General features: G+C 42.5%; 1 protein-coding gene across 1 annotated transcript; it reads right to left on the minus strand.

Moving 5' to 3' along the window:
* Positions 1-11,270: 11,270 nt before the first annotated feature.
* Positions 11,271-13,120, minus strand: LOC105042998 (lysM domain receptor-like kinase 3). Its single transcript, XM_010920393.4, has one exon. The coding sequence runs from the start codon at positions 12,803-12,805 to the stop codon at positions 11,477-11,479; it is 1,329 nt and encodes a 442-aa protein (XP_010918695.1). The 5' UTR covers positions 12,806-13,120; the 3' UTR covers positions 11,271-11,476.
* Positions 13,121-17,463: the final 4,343 nt, after the last annotated feature.

A 17,463-nucleotide genomic window follows, 5' to 3' on the forward strand; every position in this document is an offset into this window, starting at 1 on the left:
ATTAGGAGTTCTCTGACACTAAATCTGTTGCATGCTAATGAGGTTTCAGGTCATATATTGAAGAATGAAACAGAAACAAAGATTGTTCTTGCATCCACCTGGTGAAGTGTTTTACTAGGAAAGTAGGATGCTGGATGAAAGCTAAGTTAATTAGGACCTGGCCAAAGTCAAGTCGTGGCAGTTAGATTTCGCACGTAATCATATCGGCATATGAAGATAAAAAAGATGTTTTTCATAATCACTTACTGTCACATACGTTATAAAAACCATGGCAGAAATGCAGGGGATAAAGGTTTACAAAGCTGGATAACAAATACATCTGATGGGAATAGGTATGGGTGGAACAGTATCAACTGTAAATGGAGGACCGGATTCATGATAGGATATTAAGAAAATAAAACTAAAATATTTGATGCAAGCTCATGGGGATTAGATTCTAAGGGAATTTTATGTACTAAACAAGATGAAATAGCTACTTCTTGAACCACATACAATACTTACTACTGTTAACATTTAGGATTCAGAACATCAAGAAAAAATTAGCAAAGAAAACCATGATTTCAATGTTGCTGTTTTGTCAGATAGAGACTACAACTAGGTGAAAAAAAAATTAGAAAAAGGCTGAACGAATGTGTCTCAGTAGAAAATAGTTTAGTAGAAAACAAGTGTGTAATACTACGTGTGTGGACTTTCCACAATCGACAATAAATGAGCCAGGTCAATGTACAGCACCACTAGGCAAACAAATACGAGCAATGGGAGACAAAGTCAATGAACCTAAATTCAAAAGGCACAGAAACAATAACCATGGGAGGATGGACGTGAACATCAGCTTTATGGAGGAACGTACTTCTAGTAGAACATGGGGCAGATTCATGCTTGCAACAGTATAATATGCTCTTTTAGGTCCTCTTGAGATTTCAGAATCTTTCGGAGGAATAGAAATATTATCTTAGTAGCTTTGACAAAACAAAAGTAGTTCTCACTCAAAAGCGTTTCATCAATCAAGTTTGAGAAAGCAAATTTTAACTACCTATTTCAAGCATATCTAAACAATGTTAATAAAGCTTGAAAATAAATTATCCAAAAACCATCGGTTCTGAGCAGCAAAGAGCAACCTCAGAGAAAACCCCCAAAGTTCTCCGATCCTCTTATCAAAATGTTACCGTCCATATAATACTTCGAGAAAGCCTCCTTCATAGAAGCCATATCTTGCATACTTATCACCACACTCTTTATTTTGAATTTATGATCCGAGTTGAAGTGAAGCAAATCATTTCATACGTTGAACTAGTCGAACAACATTGTCATAAATTACCTCATCATGAGGTTGGAAGCATGCTATAACCCGACATCTTATATACAAATTTTTTTAAGGCCGAAAACTCTACAGACCTTTATAAAGCATAAATACAACACACAAACAATGGTATTCTGCGAGTGCTATGCAATTATGTGAGTGATGGATAAACATACACACATTGTGAGTGATAGATATACATACATGCATGCATATATTAGGCATGTGAAATATATATTTGAGGAAAGAGAAAAGGAAAAGTGAGTGATAGAGTGCAATTTTTTTTTTTTTTTGGTAACAATAGAGTACAATATATTTAGTAATCAAGTGTAACATTCTAATCCAATATGTTTGAAATTGGATATGTGGTGCGGACACCAGAGCCATAAAATATCGACAATATGATTTAAGTTCGATTTGGATCGAAGAAGTCTCATTAGATTGATTCTACTTCAGTTATTTATTTTCAGTCAATAAATTTTTAATGCATTTAGCTTTGGGTCCATAGAGTCATACTTGGATTTGTCCACGTCACCTTTGGAGCCACCACTCTCCACATGTCAAGAGAAGAAATATGCATGCCAGCATGTGCCGTGCTAATGCCAAGTTGTGTCAAGCATCAAGCACCCACATGGAGTTCCATTTCTTCCTTAGAATTCCTTAAGAGTTCTTGACTACTTACTTATTTTGTTGAAGGCTGATTTCTTTCCCATGGTAGATTATAATGCTTTACTTTTTTGTGGATGGTTGATTTCTTTCTTGTAAAAGATAAGAGATTCCTAAACAAACAGGACCCTTAGAGTCCTATATAAATCCTTGTATCTTTCATGAAGAAGACAATGAATGATTTTACAAACTTCACAAATACTTGTGTCAATCGCTCCGAGAGGGAGAAGGTGTGAGACCCAAAATCGCCCCACAAGGGGAGGGTGTGAGGCCCACTTTCTATCCTACTCTTACTTAAGATCCAGTGTTCCTGCGACTCTGATCGACTCCACCATCTACCCACGCAAGCCTATTCCGTCAAGAGAAGATCTGTCTCCTCCAGAATTTTCATCTGTCGTGCTGGGAGAAGGAGTGATTTCTTATTCTACAAATCATATGCTGTCAAGGACCTTCGTTCCTTAACAGTTGATCTTTGATTTTTTTTTAATCCGATGTTGGTAAAGATCTAGTTCTTTATCGATGGATCTGTTTGGTTAAAAGATTAAGAGCCCTAATCAGAGTAGTTTCTTAACTACTACGATCCGAATTCTTATCATCTTCTTAGATTTTCTCACAGATTTAATGTTTTATTTTCTCTCGTTCCATTCTTATTTCTTTTTGCATTTACTCATGAGCATGTTTAATTTCTGCTATCTGTTTATGAAATTCTCTATTACTAGTTATTTACTGATCTCTCGAATGGCATTCATCTGTATCATTTAGATTGATCTCGCTTTAGTCTCGTATCAATCAATCACGCCTCCTGAGCAGAGTATAGGCAACTATACTATCTGTCCTGGGAATAATGAGCCCCTGGCTGGACGTGATTTGTTGTTGATGAACAGAAGAGAGCTTGATCATTAGGATTGATTTCTTTTTCTCTCTTCTTTAGGGTTGTCCCGCATTAATTTGGTATCAGAGTCGGTTGATTAGGGTTTAGTTTAAATTCAGCAATTTAAATTTTCGTAAGTTAAATTTTCGCACTCTAAATTTCGTACTTTACTTTCAAGCATTTTAATTTTTATTGCACCTTATTTCTGCATCTTAGAGTTTCATGACCACTAGATCAGGTACCTGGTACCAACATTCTACTTTCCCACCCAACACCAATATGGATCCCAATATAGCAGCCATCATTAATATTCTGATTGAAAAGTTTGATGACATAAAAAATTTTATGAAAGCCATGGATGAAAGAATAGTGGTATTAGAAGAAGCTAGGCAGAAACAACCTGAACCTGTCTCCCCGACTACCTATAGGACAAAGAGGTAGGAATCTAGAACTTGATCGACCTATAGGGGCACGCCCGCACCATAACCAGTTCGATCAAGATGAGCATATTCTTAGGAATGTAAAAGTCGAAGCCTCAAGTTTTGATGGTTGTCTAGATCTGAGAGAGTACCTAGATTGAAAATCAGGTATGGACCATTGTTTTGGATGGTATGAAATATCTGAAGCAAGGAGAGTTAGGTTTGCTAGGATGAAATTGGTGAGGCAAGCCCGACTTTATTGGGAAAGTGTTGAGCGTCTTCTCAATCAGAAAAGACAAGATCCGATAGAAACCTGGGATGAGATGAAAGAAAAACTCAGAGAGAAGTACCTCCCCACCTCTTACCAACAAAGACTTTTAGATCAATGGCAGAGGCTTACTCAAGGGAATAGATCAGTCACCGAGTATATCACGAGATTTGATGAATACCTCATGAGATGTGGAGTAGCCGAAGATAGGGTTGTTACCTTATCTAGATTTAGAGCTGGATTACGAGAGGATATTCAGCAGGAGCTCTTTCTGCGAGAGGTAACCATGTTGGAACAAGCTTATCAACTTGCCTTAGACTTTGAGAGATTTTCTAGATATTCGACTCTCCGTCGAGCTGAACCCAGTCGAATAACTCCTTCTGGATCGAGACCTAATATTAATCAAACTCCTAGTAACGGACCTCCACTTACAAATCCTATTGGGAGAAAAAAAGATAAAGGAAAAGGAACTATAGGAGAGTTATCAAAAGGAAGTAGTTCTCGATCTCATTGCTTCAAGTGCCATGGTTACGGTCACTTTGCTGCACAATGCCCCAACCGATCATTATTCGTAGAAGAATTAGAAGGAGAAACTCTAGAAAATATTGAGGAGAAAGTTTATGAAGCTGATCCAGATTTAGCCGAGAAATTTGAGAGTACTGAGGACATCCTAGGTTATGCCACACCTGAGTCAGACCTTAGGCTTGGAGTCGTTAGGTATGTCCTAGCACAAACTAAGGAAAGTGAAGACTGGCGTAGGACCCTATCTTCCATACCTTCATAAAATTTGACGATAAAATTTGTAAGGTGATCATTGATAGTGGTAGCTGTATCAACGCCATCTCCACCGATACGGTTAAGCGATTAGGATTAACTCCTGTAAATCATCCCAATCCATACCGTGTGTCTTGGATTGATTTCTCCTCTATTCTCATCAAATTTAAATGCCGTGTGCCCATCCAGCTTCATTCCTATCAGGATCATGGTGGTGTGATGTCTTACCCATGGAAGTCGGAAGTATCATATTAGGTCGGCCTTAGCTATTCGATAATGATGTTACGATTTATGGCCGTACCAACTCCTGTAGCTTTACTCATCAGGGTAAGAAGATCACGATTAATCCTTCCCCACCTAAGGCTACTAATAGAAAGATAGGTTATGGACCAAAAGAAAATCTCAAGAAGAAAAGCCTCAATCTGATAGGTGCTAAAGAATTAGAGACGACCATAAGTGAAGGATCACCAGTTTGGATGCTTGTTGCTAGAGAAGTTCGTGAGGATTCTAAGGTGGATTATCCTAAGAAAGTAGTTAGCCTTCTTAGTGAGTTTCTTGATGTCTTTCTTGAGGATCTTCCAGATTACTTACCGCCTATGAGAAACATTCAACATGTCATTGATTTAGTTCCTGGATCTACCCTACCCAACTTGCCCCACTATAGGTTGAATCCTAATGAGCATGCCGAGCTACAAAGAGAAGTTGGAGAGCTGATAAAAAAAAGATTTGTGAGGGAGAGTTTGAGTCCTTGCGCAGTTCCTGCACTACTGACTCCAAAGAAGAATGATACATGGAGGATGTACATAGATAGCCGTGCCATTAACAAGATCACCATTAAGTACCACTTTCCCATCCTTAGGTTAGATGATATGTTAGATATGATGGTCGGATCCACTATCATTTCTAAGATCGATCTTAAGAGTGGTTACCATCAAGTAAGGATTAGACCGGGAGATGAGTGAAAAACTGCTTTCAAGATAAAAAATGGTTTATATGAGTGGATGGTGATACCATTTGGATTATCTAATGCCCTTAGTACCTTCATGAGGTTGATAACCCAAGTACTACGACCATTTATAGGAGTATTTGTAGTCGTATATTTTGATGACATTTTGATCTATAGTCGAACTAGGGAAGACCATTTAGATCACATCCAAAGAGTGTGTCAAGTTCTTAAAACAGAAAGCTTGTATGCTAATCCTAAAAAGTATGCTTTTATGACAGACCATATCATCTTTTTAGGTTTTGTTGTTACCCCCAATGGTGTATCTGCTGATCCTAAAAAGATTAGAGCAATAGTTGAGTGGCCGGTGCCCAAGAGTGTGCATGACGTGCGGAGTTTTCATGGATTAGCAACCTTTTATCGTAGGTTCATCAAAGGGTTTAGCACCATAGTCGCTCCCATCACTGACTGCATTAGAAAGAAAAAATTTGAATGGACTAGGCAGCCAATAGAGCCTTTCTAGACATTAAGGACAAGATGACTCATGCCCCAATCTTACGTCTCCCTGATTTTTCTAAAGTTTTTTGAAGTAGCGTGCGATGCATCAGGAGTTGGGATTGGTGGTGTCCTTAGTCAAGAAGGTCATCCGGTAGCATACTTTAGCGAGAAACTTAACGATTCTAAACTCAAGTATTCTACCTATGATAAGGAGTTTTATGCAGTAATTCAAGCTTTAAGATATTGGATGCATTACCTACTACCGCAAAAATTTATTTTGTACTCTGACCATGAGGCCTTTAGATTCTGAATTCTCAAAAGAAATTGAATCATAGACACGATAGGTGGGTCGAGTTTTTGCAAGCCTATATTTTTATTTTGAAAACCGTGCAGGTGTAGAAATCATGCTGCTGGTGCCCTGAGTCGTCGTCATACTTTGCTGTCCACCGTTAGTATAGAAGTTATTGGTTTGGATAAGGTTAAAGAAAATTATGAGGAGTGTCCAGATTTTGGTGACATACTTATCGCTTTACGTAAGGGGCCATCTAGAGAATGTAGTGAATATACCCTTCAGGATGGTTACCTATTTAGAGAAACTAGGTTGTGTATCCCCGTACATCTTTAAGAGATTTTTTAGTTTGGAAATTATATGCTGGAGATTAGCTGGACATTTTGGTAGGAATAAAACTATAGAGTTGGTAGAAGCCCAGTTCTTTTGGCCAAGCTTGAAAAGAGATGTCGCCCGAATTGTTGCCCAATGTAGAACATGTGCCATGGCCAAGCAGAGAAAATAAAACACCGGCTTATATACACCCTTACCTATATCAGACTGTCCTTGGCAAGATGTTAGTATGGATTTTGTTTTGGGATTACCTAGGACAGTTAGAAAGCATAATTCTATTCTAGTGGTTGTAGATAGATTTTCAAAAATGGCCCATTTCTTACCCTGTTGCCAAACGTCTGATGCGTCGAAAGTTGCAAGGATATACTTTGATGAGATTGTTAGACTACATGGATTGCCTAAAATTATTGTTTCTGATAGGGATGTTAGATTTATGAGCTACTTTTGAAAATCCAATGGCACCTTTTAGGTACAAAACTAAAGTTTTCTTCTGCCTATCATCCGCAAATAGACGGTCAGACCGAAGTGGTTAATAGGAGTCTTAAAAATCTTTTGCGTTGCTTGATTGGGGAACATATGGGTAACTGAAATCTTTTGCTGCCCCGAGCCGAATTTGCATATAATAGCTCTGTTAATAGGTCCATTGGCATGAGTCCTTTTGAAATAGTTCATGGATATCAACCTAGAAAATCAATAGACCTCATCCCACTACCCATGCATGCTAGGATTTCCGAATCTGCAGAGTCATTTGCACAGCATGTCAAGAGCCTGCATAAAGAGATTAGTAAAAAAATTAGTATGAGCAATAAAGTTATAAACAGAATGCAGATTCTCATCGACGTGTTCAAGAGTTTGCAGAGGGAGACTATGTGATGGTTCGATTGAGGCCTGAACGGTTTTCCTCCAGAACCGTGAAGAAGTTACATGCCGAGAAGCAGGTCCGTTTAAGATCATAAAGAAAATCAGATCAAATGCGTATGTTGTGGACCGACCTTCTGATTTTGGATTAGCTCTACTTTTAACATTACAGATCTTGTCGCCTATAAAAAACTAACTCGGATACCTAGTGAGCCATTGAGCCTGAACCAACCTTGAGAGTGAATCTATCCCTGAGTGTCCACCAACCAAAATGTCAGCAAAACACGATCAGATTGAGAGAATTTTGGATGAGCAGATCCTTTCCATCCGGAGTCGAGGCTATCAGCGGTATCTGGTCAGATGGCAAGGTCGACCTGAGTCTGAAGATATCTGGATCACTCGAGAAGAGCTGCAATGCATTGATCCCGATCTACTTGAGCGTCATCAGAGCGGAATCGACCCACACTCGACAGGGTCGAGTTTTTTCCACCTCGGGAGAATTGGTGCGGACACCAGAGCCATCAAAAATCGACAACATGATTTAAGTTCAATTTGGATTGAAGAAGCCTCATTAGATTGATTCTACTTCAGTTATTTATTTTTAGTCAATAAATTTTTAATGCATTTAGCTTTAGATCCATAGAGCCATACTTGGATTTGTCCACGTCACCTTTGGAGCCACCACTCTCCACATGCTAAGAGAAGAAATATGCATGCCAGCATGTGCCGTGCTCATGTCAAGTTGTGTCAAGCATCAAGCACCCACATGGAGTTCCATTTCTTCCTTAGAATTTCTTAAGAGTTCTTGGCTACTTACTTATTTTGTTGAAGGCTGATTTTTTTCCCATGATAGATTATAATGCTTTACTTTTTTATGGAGGGTTGATTTCTTCCTTGTAAAAGATAAGAGATTCCTAAACAAACAGGACCCTTAGAGTCCTATATAAATCCTTGTATCTTTCATGAAGAAGACAATGAATGATTTTACAAACTTCACAAATACTTGTGTCAATCGCTCCAAGAGGAAGAGAGTGTGAGACCCAAAATCGCCCCACAAGGGGAGGGTGTGAGGCTCACTTTCTATCCTACTCCTTCTACTTAAGATCCAGTGTTCCTGCGACTCTGATCGACTTCACCATCTACCCACGTAAGCCTATTCCGTCAAGAGAAGATCTGTCTCCTCCAAAATTTTCATCTGTCGTGCTGAGAGAAAGAGTGATTTCTTATTCTACAGATCATATCCTGTCAAGGACCTTCGTTCCTTAACAGTTGATCTTTGATTTTTTTTTAATCCGATATTGGTAAAGACCTAGTTCTTTATCGATGGATCTGTTTGGTTAAAAGATTAAGAGCCCTAATCAGAGTAGTTTCTTAACTACCACGATCTAGATTCTTATCATCTTCTTGGATTTTCTCACGGGTTTAATATTTATTTTCTCTCGTTCATTCTTATTTCTTTTTGCATTTACTCATGAGCATGTTTAATTTCTGCTATCTGTTTATGAAATTCTCTATTACTAGTTGTTTACTGATCTCTCGAATGGCATTCATCTGTATCACGCTTCCTGAGCAGAGTATAGGCAACTGTACTGTCTGTCCTAGGAATAATGAGCTCCTAGCTGGACGTGATTTGTTGTTGATGAATAGAAGAGAGCTTGATCATTAAGATTGATTTTTTTTTCTCTCTTCTTTAGGGTTGTCTCGCATCAACATGGAACCCCAAAAAAAATTGGAAGAGTGAGCGAGTATAATATGTTTGGTAGTCAAGTGTTCCATCTGACTGGGAAAGAAAGAAAGAGTGCAGGGTAGTTAATAATGAGAAAGTTGTTATAGGGTGATAACTTGTTTTTATAATCAATACAATTGGTATATGCTCAGCATAACAATAACAGACAAACTCAAGATGGAATATTTCTTGATTTTGAAACTGTGCGCGCATTGGTATATGCTCAGCATAACAATAACAGACAAAATCAAGATGGAATATTTCTTGATTTTGAAACTGTGTGTGCATGCATGCATACGAGGGGGAGGGGGCGCGGGGCTTTGCTCACGAACGAACCCAACCATGTTAATTTGAATTAGGAGTGGCAATCGGATCGGATGAAATATAAACAGATCGAGCGTAACAATAACAGGCAAAATCAAAATGGAATATTTCTTGATTTTGAAACTGTGCATACATGCATGCATACGAGCGGGTGGGGGGGCTTTGCTCACGAACGAACCCAACCATGTTAATTTGAATTAGGAGTGGCAATCGGATCGGATCAAATATAAACAGATCGAATTAGATATGGATTGACTCAAAAAACTTGAAATTCGGATCTGATCTATTTATTTAAACAGATCAGATTTTAAAATTCAAAACCGACCTACTTAACAAACAGATTATCCGATCCAATCTGTTTACTATCCATTTATAATAATTTATTAAAAAAATCAATCAGACCAACCAAACGCGATTAAAAGAAAAATAAAAACTTGAGAGGGCTCTGCCCTGTCGGATCTCCATCAGACTGCCCTCCTCCTGCTCTGTCCGACCGCTGCACTGTCAACTGTCTCCATCTCCGCCCAATCGCCACGCTGTCGACCGTCTCTAGCTCTGCTCGATCAAAAGCCCTTGCCTCCAGCACCGCCCGTGGTCTAATCGAAACCCTAGATGCATTCGGCTCCGCCCGCAGCCTAACCGAAAGCCCTTGCCTCCAGCTTCACCTACGGCCTAACCCTTAATGCACCCTCCTAACCCTAGATCCCTCCCCCCTCCTCTGTCGACTCCACCTTCTCCATTGTCTCCATCACTCTCTCACCCTTCTCGAATGATTCTTCCTCCACTACCACCTCCCCCTCGGGTTCCCTATCTCCTTCGCCTCCCCTTCCTCCATCGCGACTGCCGGTGTCCTCAAGCTAGCCTGATATCCGTACGGCCTACCCCATACAAAGCCCCCCATCGGCGAACCCTTAGAGGGGACAAGAAAACCCCAGAAGCCATGGTCTTGGCCTCCGTGGTCTTCGTCTCCGACAAGCCTCCGGCAGTGTGAAGAAGAAGAAAAGGGGAAGGCCGAGGGGAAGAGAAAAAAGGCATGGGGCTGTGGGATGGGAACAGAAAAATTAAGGGTAACGTGGCGTATTATCGACAGAATGTCAGTATTTCATGCGGACACGATCCAATTTCCTAGGCGTGAATGGGCGAATTCGAAAAAAAGGAGTGCACTCCATGCTGTAAAGACTTTAAACAGGTTATGTTATACGGGTTAAACGAGTCAGCTGTCTGAAATATGAATCAGATTCGATTATTAAACAAATCAACTCATTTACGATCCAAATCTGTTTAATTCAAATCTAAATCTATTTAAAATGGATCGAATGCAGGTCCAATTGACGGATTGGATCGATTTTTGTCGCTCCTAATTTGAACTAAAAATATAGCTTTCACCTGCAAATCCCCACTGCCCAATCCAACAAAAATTGTAAAAAAAAAAAAGAAAAAAAAAAAAGGAAAACAAAGAGAAGAAGAAACGAATAAAAACATGATTGGAAGCCGCGCAGGCTTTGACATGACGCAGAAGACAGAGTCCTCCCCCTTCACCAAAGCTGAAGAAGTAGTAAATTTTGCGACGCTTGATTTTTCTCCTAAAATTGACCACGCAATTCGCCCACCAAAGATGGGACGGTCCACCAATTCATGCGGTGTTGCAAAAACGATCAGGTTCCCATACCCGCAGCCATACGCGCTAGTGGAGGCCAAGTCAGACAGACATCAAATTGGATATTCGTCAAACTATTTCGGCGGCCAGAGTTTTACTTCTCCAAGTTATCAAGTGCACCAAAATATTACTTTATCAAACAAACGTAAACATCATGAATATCCAATCGAATCATGATTCCATATAGAGGTGCACCATGCATGTCATATATAAAATTAGACGGGGTTTCCGCGTGGACCCAAACCCAGCCGAATAAAATATTTCAAACACCGGCAGTTTTTTAATTACGATCGCAAGCATTTCCAGATTCAAATGTTACTGTAATGCCGTTGAGATTTTTCAAATTTATCCGGTCAGAAAAAAATAAATTTTTCCTTTTTTTTATTTTTATTGGTCCCACACTATAGCAGCTTTAATCTAGTTTGTTTGTACATCCTGAATCCAGAGGCCCATCCGATCTTTGCGACCTTGAAAGCAAATCCCAAACTTTCTTTTCAGTGTGCCGTGTAAAAAAAAAAAAAAAAAAAAAATATGAACTCCCGTGACATGCTCACCGCGGAGCAAGCGACACCGAGAAGTCCGCTGGAATCCTAACCTTCTCTTCCCAGGCCTCGGCCTCAATCAACTGCTTCGACAGCTTCCCCGCCACCCATATCATGTCCGGCCTCTTCCCCGCCTCCGCCTCCACGCACCTCAGCGCCACCCGGATCAGCTTCTCCGCGGCCTCCACCGGGAACGAGTCCCGTAACCTCCGGTCCACCCACCCCCTCACCCTCCTATACCTCTCCTCCTTCTCTTCCTTCTCCGCCGCCTCGATCGCCCTCCTCGCCGCCTCGATGATCGAAAACACCTCCAACCCCCCGCTCTCCCGGTCGTACCGGTAACGGACCGGCTCCTCCCCGGAGAGCAGCTCGAGGAGGACGACGCCGAAGGCGAACACATCGGACCTCCGCGAGATCCGCCCGCCAGCGATCACCTCCGGCGCGATGTACCCCCTCTTTCCCTCGATCCTCGTCGCGCGGGTCTCCGATCGCCGTCGAGGAGAGGCGCTCTCTATCTCCCAGGCATTCGTCTCCACGGCGTCGACCGAGACGTCCCCGGCGAGCTCCGCGGCGCCGAAGTGGCAGATCTTGGCGCGAAAGCCATGCTCGGTGACGATGACGGCGGAGCTCTTGATCCGGTCGTGGACGGTGCCGCGGAACCGCCCGCGCTCCGGCGGCGCCGGCGACTGCTGGCTGGTGCCGGCAGAATAGTGGTGGATGTACTCGAGCCCCTGGGCCAGGTCGGCCGCGACCTGGACGCGTGAGAGCCAGGAGGGGAGTGGGGAGAAGCTGGGGTTTCTAGGGTTTCTGAGGCAGTCGGCGAGGGTAGCACCAGGGACGTACTCGTAGACGAGGTAGATGTGGTCGCCAGCGAGGGAGGCGCCGAGGAGGCGGGCGACGGCCACGTGGTGGCTGCGGTAGAGGGCGGCGAGGTGGGCGGGGAGGGCGGCGGGGTCGTCGCGGAAGGGGCGGCAGACGACGGCGGCGTCGGCGCCGCGGAGGGAGCAGCGCCAGGCGGAGGAGGAGGAGGAGAGGGAAGGGGAGAGGAAGCTGTTGGTGGCGGCGAGGATCTCGGCGAAGGAGTAGAGGATAGGGCCCTTGTCGCGGATGGAGAGGCTCAGGCCGGCGAGGGAGGTGGAGGAGGAGGAGGTGGAGAAGAGAGCGGTGAGGTCACTAGTGGTGGAGTTGGTGGCGGCGGAGCTGGAGGCAGTGGGGACAGCGGCGGCAGCTGACGAGGCGGAGGAGGAGGATCGGAAGGCGCGGGGAGAGGACTTGGGTTTTTGTCTGGGTCGGGGATTGGGAGCCGACGCCATTACGTCCCTTCTATTCCGGCACATTATGGGATAAGGATGGGAATTAAGGTAGCATATCGGACAGGCTTTGTGTTTGTGTTTGTGTTTGTGTTTGGGTTTGGGGGAGGGGAAGGAGAGGCAGGAGAGGAGGCGTGGGGTTGGGGATATCCGCGGAATAACGGAACGTGTGGCGGCGAGGGTGGGTGCCGTATGGTGGGTGCCGTATGGGAACGTCTGTGAACGGCAGGAACTTTCCGCTGCCGAGCCGTTTCCCCAGCATTGCGCACCGGAGGCGAAATAAATTGATCCGATATATATATAATCTCAAATTCTTCTTTTATACTTGCATTTACATGGGATGAAAATAAGTACTTTGGGGAAATGTTTTTGAAAGAAGAGTAGACAAAAGTCTAGATTTATGACACTTGTAATAGCTGGCACAACAGTTTTGGAAAAGGTCCATTTCATCACACATATTAATAATATTTGAATAGCAGCCATGTGCCTTCTTCTCTAAACAGATAGTTTTTTTTCCATCGTTTTTTTAGCTAAAAAGCACACACCATCTGAATGTAATAATAGTTTTTATTAATAAAAGATTTGGACAAGAAAGCCAATATATTTATTTATTTATTTATTTGGACTTTTTTATATATGTAATATAGTTATAATGATAGTTATAACCATTAGTACTCTGAAACAAATGACATCGCATCATATAACGAGGAGAATAGCAACTACTGTAATTATGTTAGTGATCAATATCGATCCTCTTGTGAGGAAGTAATCCTGTCATTTGAAATCTGAAGTGAACAGGGATAAACCGACAGAACCATTACACAGATTTGCGAGCAAAACCATGCGGCCACGCTGTGTTGACATCCTGGGGCCGTCTACAAGGCTCTCCACCGTGCATGTTATGTCAATTGTCGCACCATCACAGGAATACCGACTCAATGTCGGCAATAGTAAAGAATTCTTGGTCAAGAATTCGGTGAATGTAGATGTCCGGTTAGGACTTTGCTTTATGATGTGATACTATTTTTACCGCATGGTCCACCAAGGACACGTTGAAGTGATGTTGATCAGATTTCAACATAGATGCTCTGATAAAATAGAAATCTTATACAGAAAATTTTCAGTTGCTTCTAATCCGGCAGCCTCTGCAAGCCAATCCAAAACAGAGCAACATCAAAATAACATGCGAGCTACCACCTAATCTTGGTCTGGATGGCAAATTTGGGGGGAATCGATTCCAAAAGGTGACACCTGTCTTTTTTATTATATATATATATATATATATATATATATATATATATATTTATTTATTTATTTATTTATTTATTTATTTTATTTGACAAAAACTATACAGATACGAATGTTGGTTAGATATAGAAATTTATATTCATATTTATTTTAAACAGATATGGATACAAATCAAATAGTAAATCTATGGATATAAATATAAATATAAATTAGATAATTAAATTTGATGGCCATAAAACTTAAGATAGTAGTAAGTGAAAAATAAATAAAGTTAATAGTATGTTAATATAGTCATTTATTTTTCTTACAAATTCATGAATACTATATAAAATTAAATAAGATTACAAATAAAATTAGATATTCAGATATTGATCGAATGGTTCTCTATCTATATCTATATCCATTTTTCTTTAATGAATATGGATATGGATGTAATTTAGATACTCAAATTTCTATCAATACTAACTTAGAAACCCATGTAGGGCTGGAACTGGGCCGGGCTGGGCCGGGTTCTACCCCTGCCCGAGCCCGGCCCGAAAAAATTTTTCGGGGTTCGGGCCGGGCCTAGGCCCGATTTTTTTGAAAAAATATAGGCCCGAGCCCGGCCCGAGACCGGCCCAAACCCAATTGGGCTGGCCCGATTTATTGGCCGTTGGCTGTTCACCAGCACCGAGTTCTTGGCCGGCAACAATTCTAATCACAAGGGAAGAAGAGGGATGGATCGGCTCAAGGTTTGGTGTCCAAAGACGGAGGGGCAGGTGGCCGAAAAATGGGGAAAGAACATCGGAGCCCCTTCTCGATGGTTCTTGGCCGTTGGCTATTCACCGGCGCCGACTTCTTGGGTGATTTCTTAGCCAGAGACAATCCTAATCACAAGGAAAGATGATGAAGAGGGGGATTGGGGCTCTTACCGGCTCCGACGGCTACTGCAGGCTTGATTTCCGACGGCCATAGTGCTACAAAACATTGAACTTGAAGAGAGAGAGAGAGGGAGAAAACAAAGGAATGGATAGTGGTTAAGGATCTTTGAAGGTAGAGGGATCTATTTATAGAGCACCCTAGGGTCTGGTGATCGGACTCCGACTTCGTCCGGGGTCGTCGAAGTGGAGGAAGCAACGGTCGTCTTCCGCTGCTCCGCGTTGTGATCCAGGTGGGCCGAGACTTTGGGCCTGATTCGGGCCTGACTTTGGGCCTAATTCGGGCTTGGGCCCGGGCCGGGCCAAAGGTTTGCCCGAGCCCGGCCCAAAAGCAAATCTGGCCCAATTTTTTAGGCCCGAGCCCGGCCCGAAAAGTTTTGGGCCGAGACCGAAGCCCGGCCCGAAGCCGGGCCGGCCCGAGCCCACTTCCAGCCCTAAACCCATGCGACGCATGGAATGTGATTTTTTTAAATAATATTTAATTTTATTTATCTATTATTATATTTATTTTATATTTATTTATTTAAAATAGCTCATGCATGCAAAGGAGCTGCTCTTTCTCATCACATCCATCCGACTATGTCCGAATAGAATTTCTTCTGCAAATAGAGTGCTCACGCCCTTCAACACTCCAACTCTATCGTCTTGAGACTCCTTGCTTCCTTTCTCATCGAGGGTGCAACTAGAGAGCAGACGGCGATCCAAAGATTCTAAAAGATGCTGGGCCGGCTGTCGGTTAGCTTCCCTCCACATTTTAATAACCGGCAAGCCTCAAGGCACCGTGAGATGGTTCTCATGGTCATCGGTCTGGGATCGTAGCTTCTTAAGGCAATCAAGAACAATGAAATCATACAGAATGGATGCTAGGTTCCTCTTAGTGCAACCAATGAGGAGGCCGTTACTATTGGTGAATCAGACTTGAAGAGATATGGACAATAGTGCTGCTGTTGGGGGTGAGCCAAACCCTAGAACCGAGGAGGGCGAGAGTGACGAAACTCCCACCCCTTTAGCAGCGAGTTGATGCGGCCCCCACCAACTTGCTCCCCCCAAAGATCAAAGGTTGAGCCGTGCTATGTCACATGCGGCTCTCTACTTTTTTTCCAAATCTTTATGCCTAGCAAAAGCCTCCATATTAATATATATATTAGATTTGAATGGATTTGGATGCAAAAATAAATTTGTATTGATATTATCCGATCCACTTTTCTCTCTAGCTGGTGGTGGTTTGGCCTGCACAAAAGCCTAAGCTCCAACAAAAATTGACTTGTGTAAGGTATAAATAGGAAATAACCTTTGTCGTGAAAAGGTTTCCACTGGATCAGGAGGAGACTTTGCTCATGGATTCAGCAAGAAGGCTGAGGTCGTTTTTGTGGAAGTCCAACAATGTGGCCCCGGTGGCCAGGACACACGAGGGCCTATCAATTATTGGCTGCGGCTTTAGCCTCCGGAAGTGCTTGGATTATTGAATTTGCTCCATTGCGTTGCACCTTTGTTCCGCTAACTAAAAATAAGGACAACCAGAATTGACCTTTTAGCGTGCAGGCTGTTTCATCATGACGGTGGACGAATACCTTGCCGACAGCGCGTTCTGCTTTGCGCTCTTCCGCCCTTTTTTTTTTTTTTGGGTCCTCTTTCGCTTTTTCATTGACTATGTTTGTCGGCCGTTGCCTTCATCTCCAACCATCATCAATCTAATCCAGCAAAGCTGTTCCTTCTCCGCCTAAGATTTTTACTACTGTTGCTTTACCGCTTTCTCCATCTTGTGGTTGTGTAACGGGTACCAGATTCTAGTAATCGCAATAATATGGATGGGGCTTCCAGCACCAAATTGCTGTATACAATGACATTTTCCCTCTCAAACCAAATCACAAGGTACCCACCTGGATCTCCATTTTTTTTGCCCTCTCTCTTAATCACAGACTCATCACGCCAAGTCATTCCCCACACGTCCCGGCTCCTAGGGCCAAGAAATATCAAATTAAGATCATAGACACCCTGGCTATCTCATTCTCGCACAAGATGCTGCGGACATGTCCAGGATAATCACATGAGGTGCACGCTCAAAATTGGAGAAATTATTTGATAGCCTAATCCAGGGAACCTGTCCAAACCCCCAGGCGTGTACGGCCGGTAATAGGATAACCCTCCCCCCTCCTCGATCCTGAATTGTTTAAATACAATAAGAATGCGTAAGGCGGCGAGATATTGGACCGGACCTGGTCCATCTAATAACTTTTCCGGCCGCGCGGAGCGGCAGCCCCACAAATGGAACTGAACCGAATTCTGACTCCATCATATAATAAATGCCCATGACCCTCTGAAGTTTTCCACGTTACGGTAATGCTTTCTCCCAAAAAAACCGAATATGAGCAGGAACACAGACATGCATCATATCTAAAAATCCACCAACGCAACAATTCCATTTCTAAATCTGTATAGCAAGCAGACTAGCATAATCAAACATGGTCATCACAACAGATTGATTGCATCCGTTAACTGCACGCGATTGTCTGCAAGAGA

Source organism: Elaeis guineensis, chromosome 4 (assembly GCF_000442705.2).
Source record: "Elaeis guineensis isolate ETL-2024a chromosome 4, EG11, whole genome shotgun sequence".
NCBI lineage: Eukaryota > Viridiplantae > Streptophyta > Magnoliopsida > Arecales > Arecaceae > Elaeis > Elaeis guineensis.

Bases quoted from the DNA above. Each gene is read 5' to 3' on its own strand.
- LOC105042998 (XM_010920393.4), bottom strand. From the start codon at position 12,805: ATGTGCCGGAATAGAAGGGACGTAATGGCGTCGGCTCCCAATCCCCGA.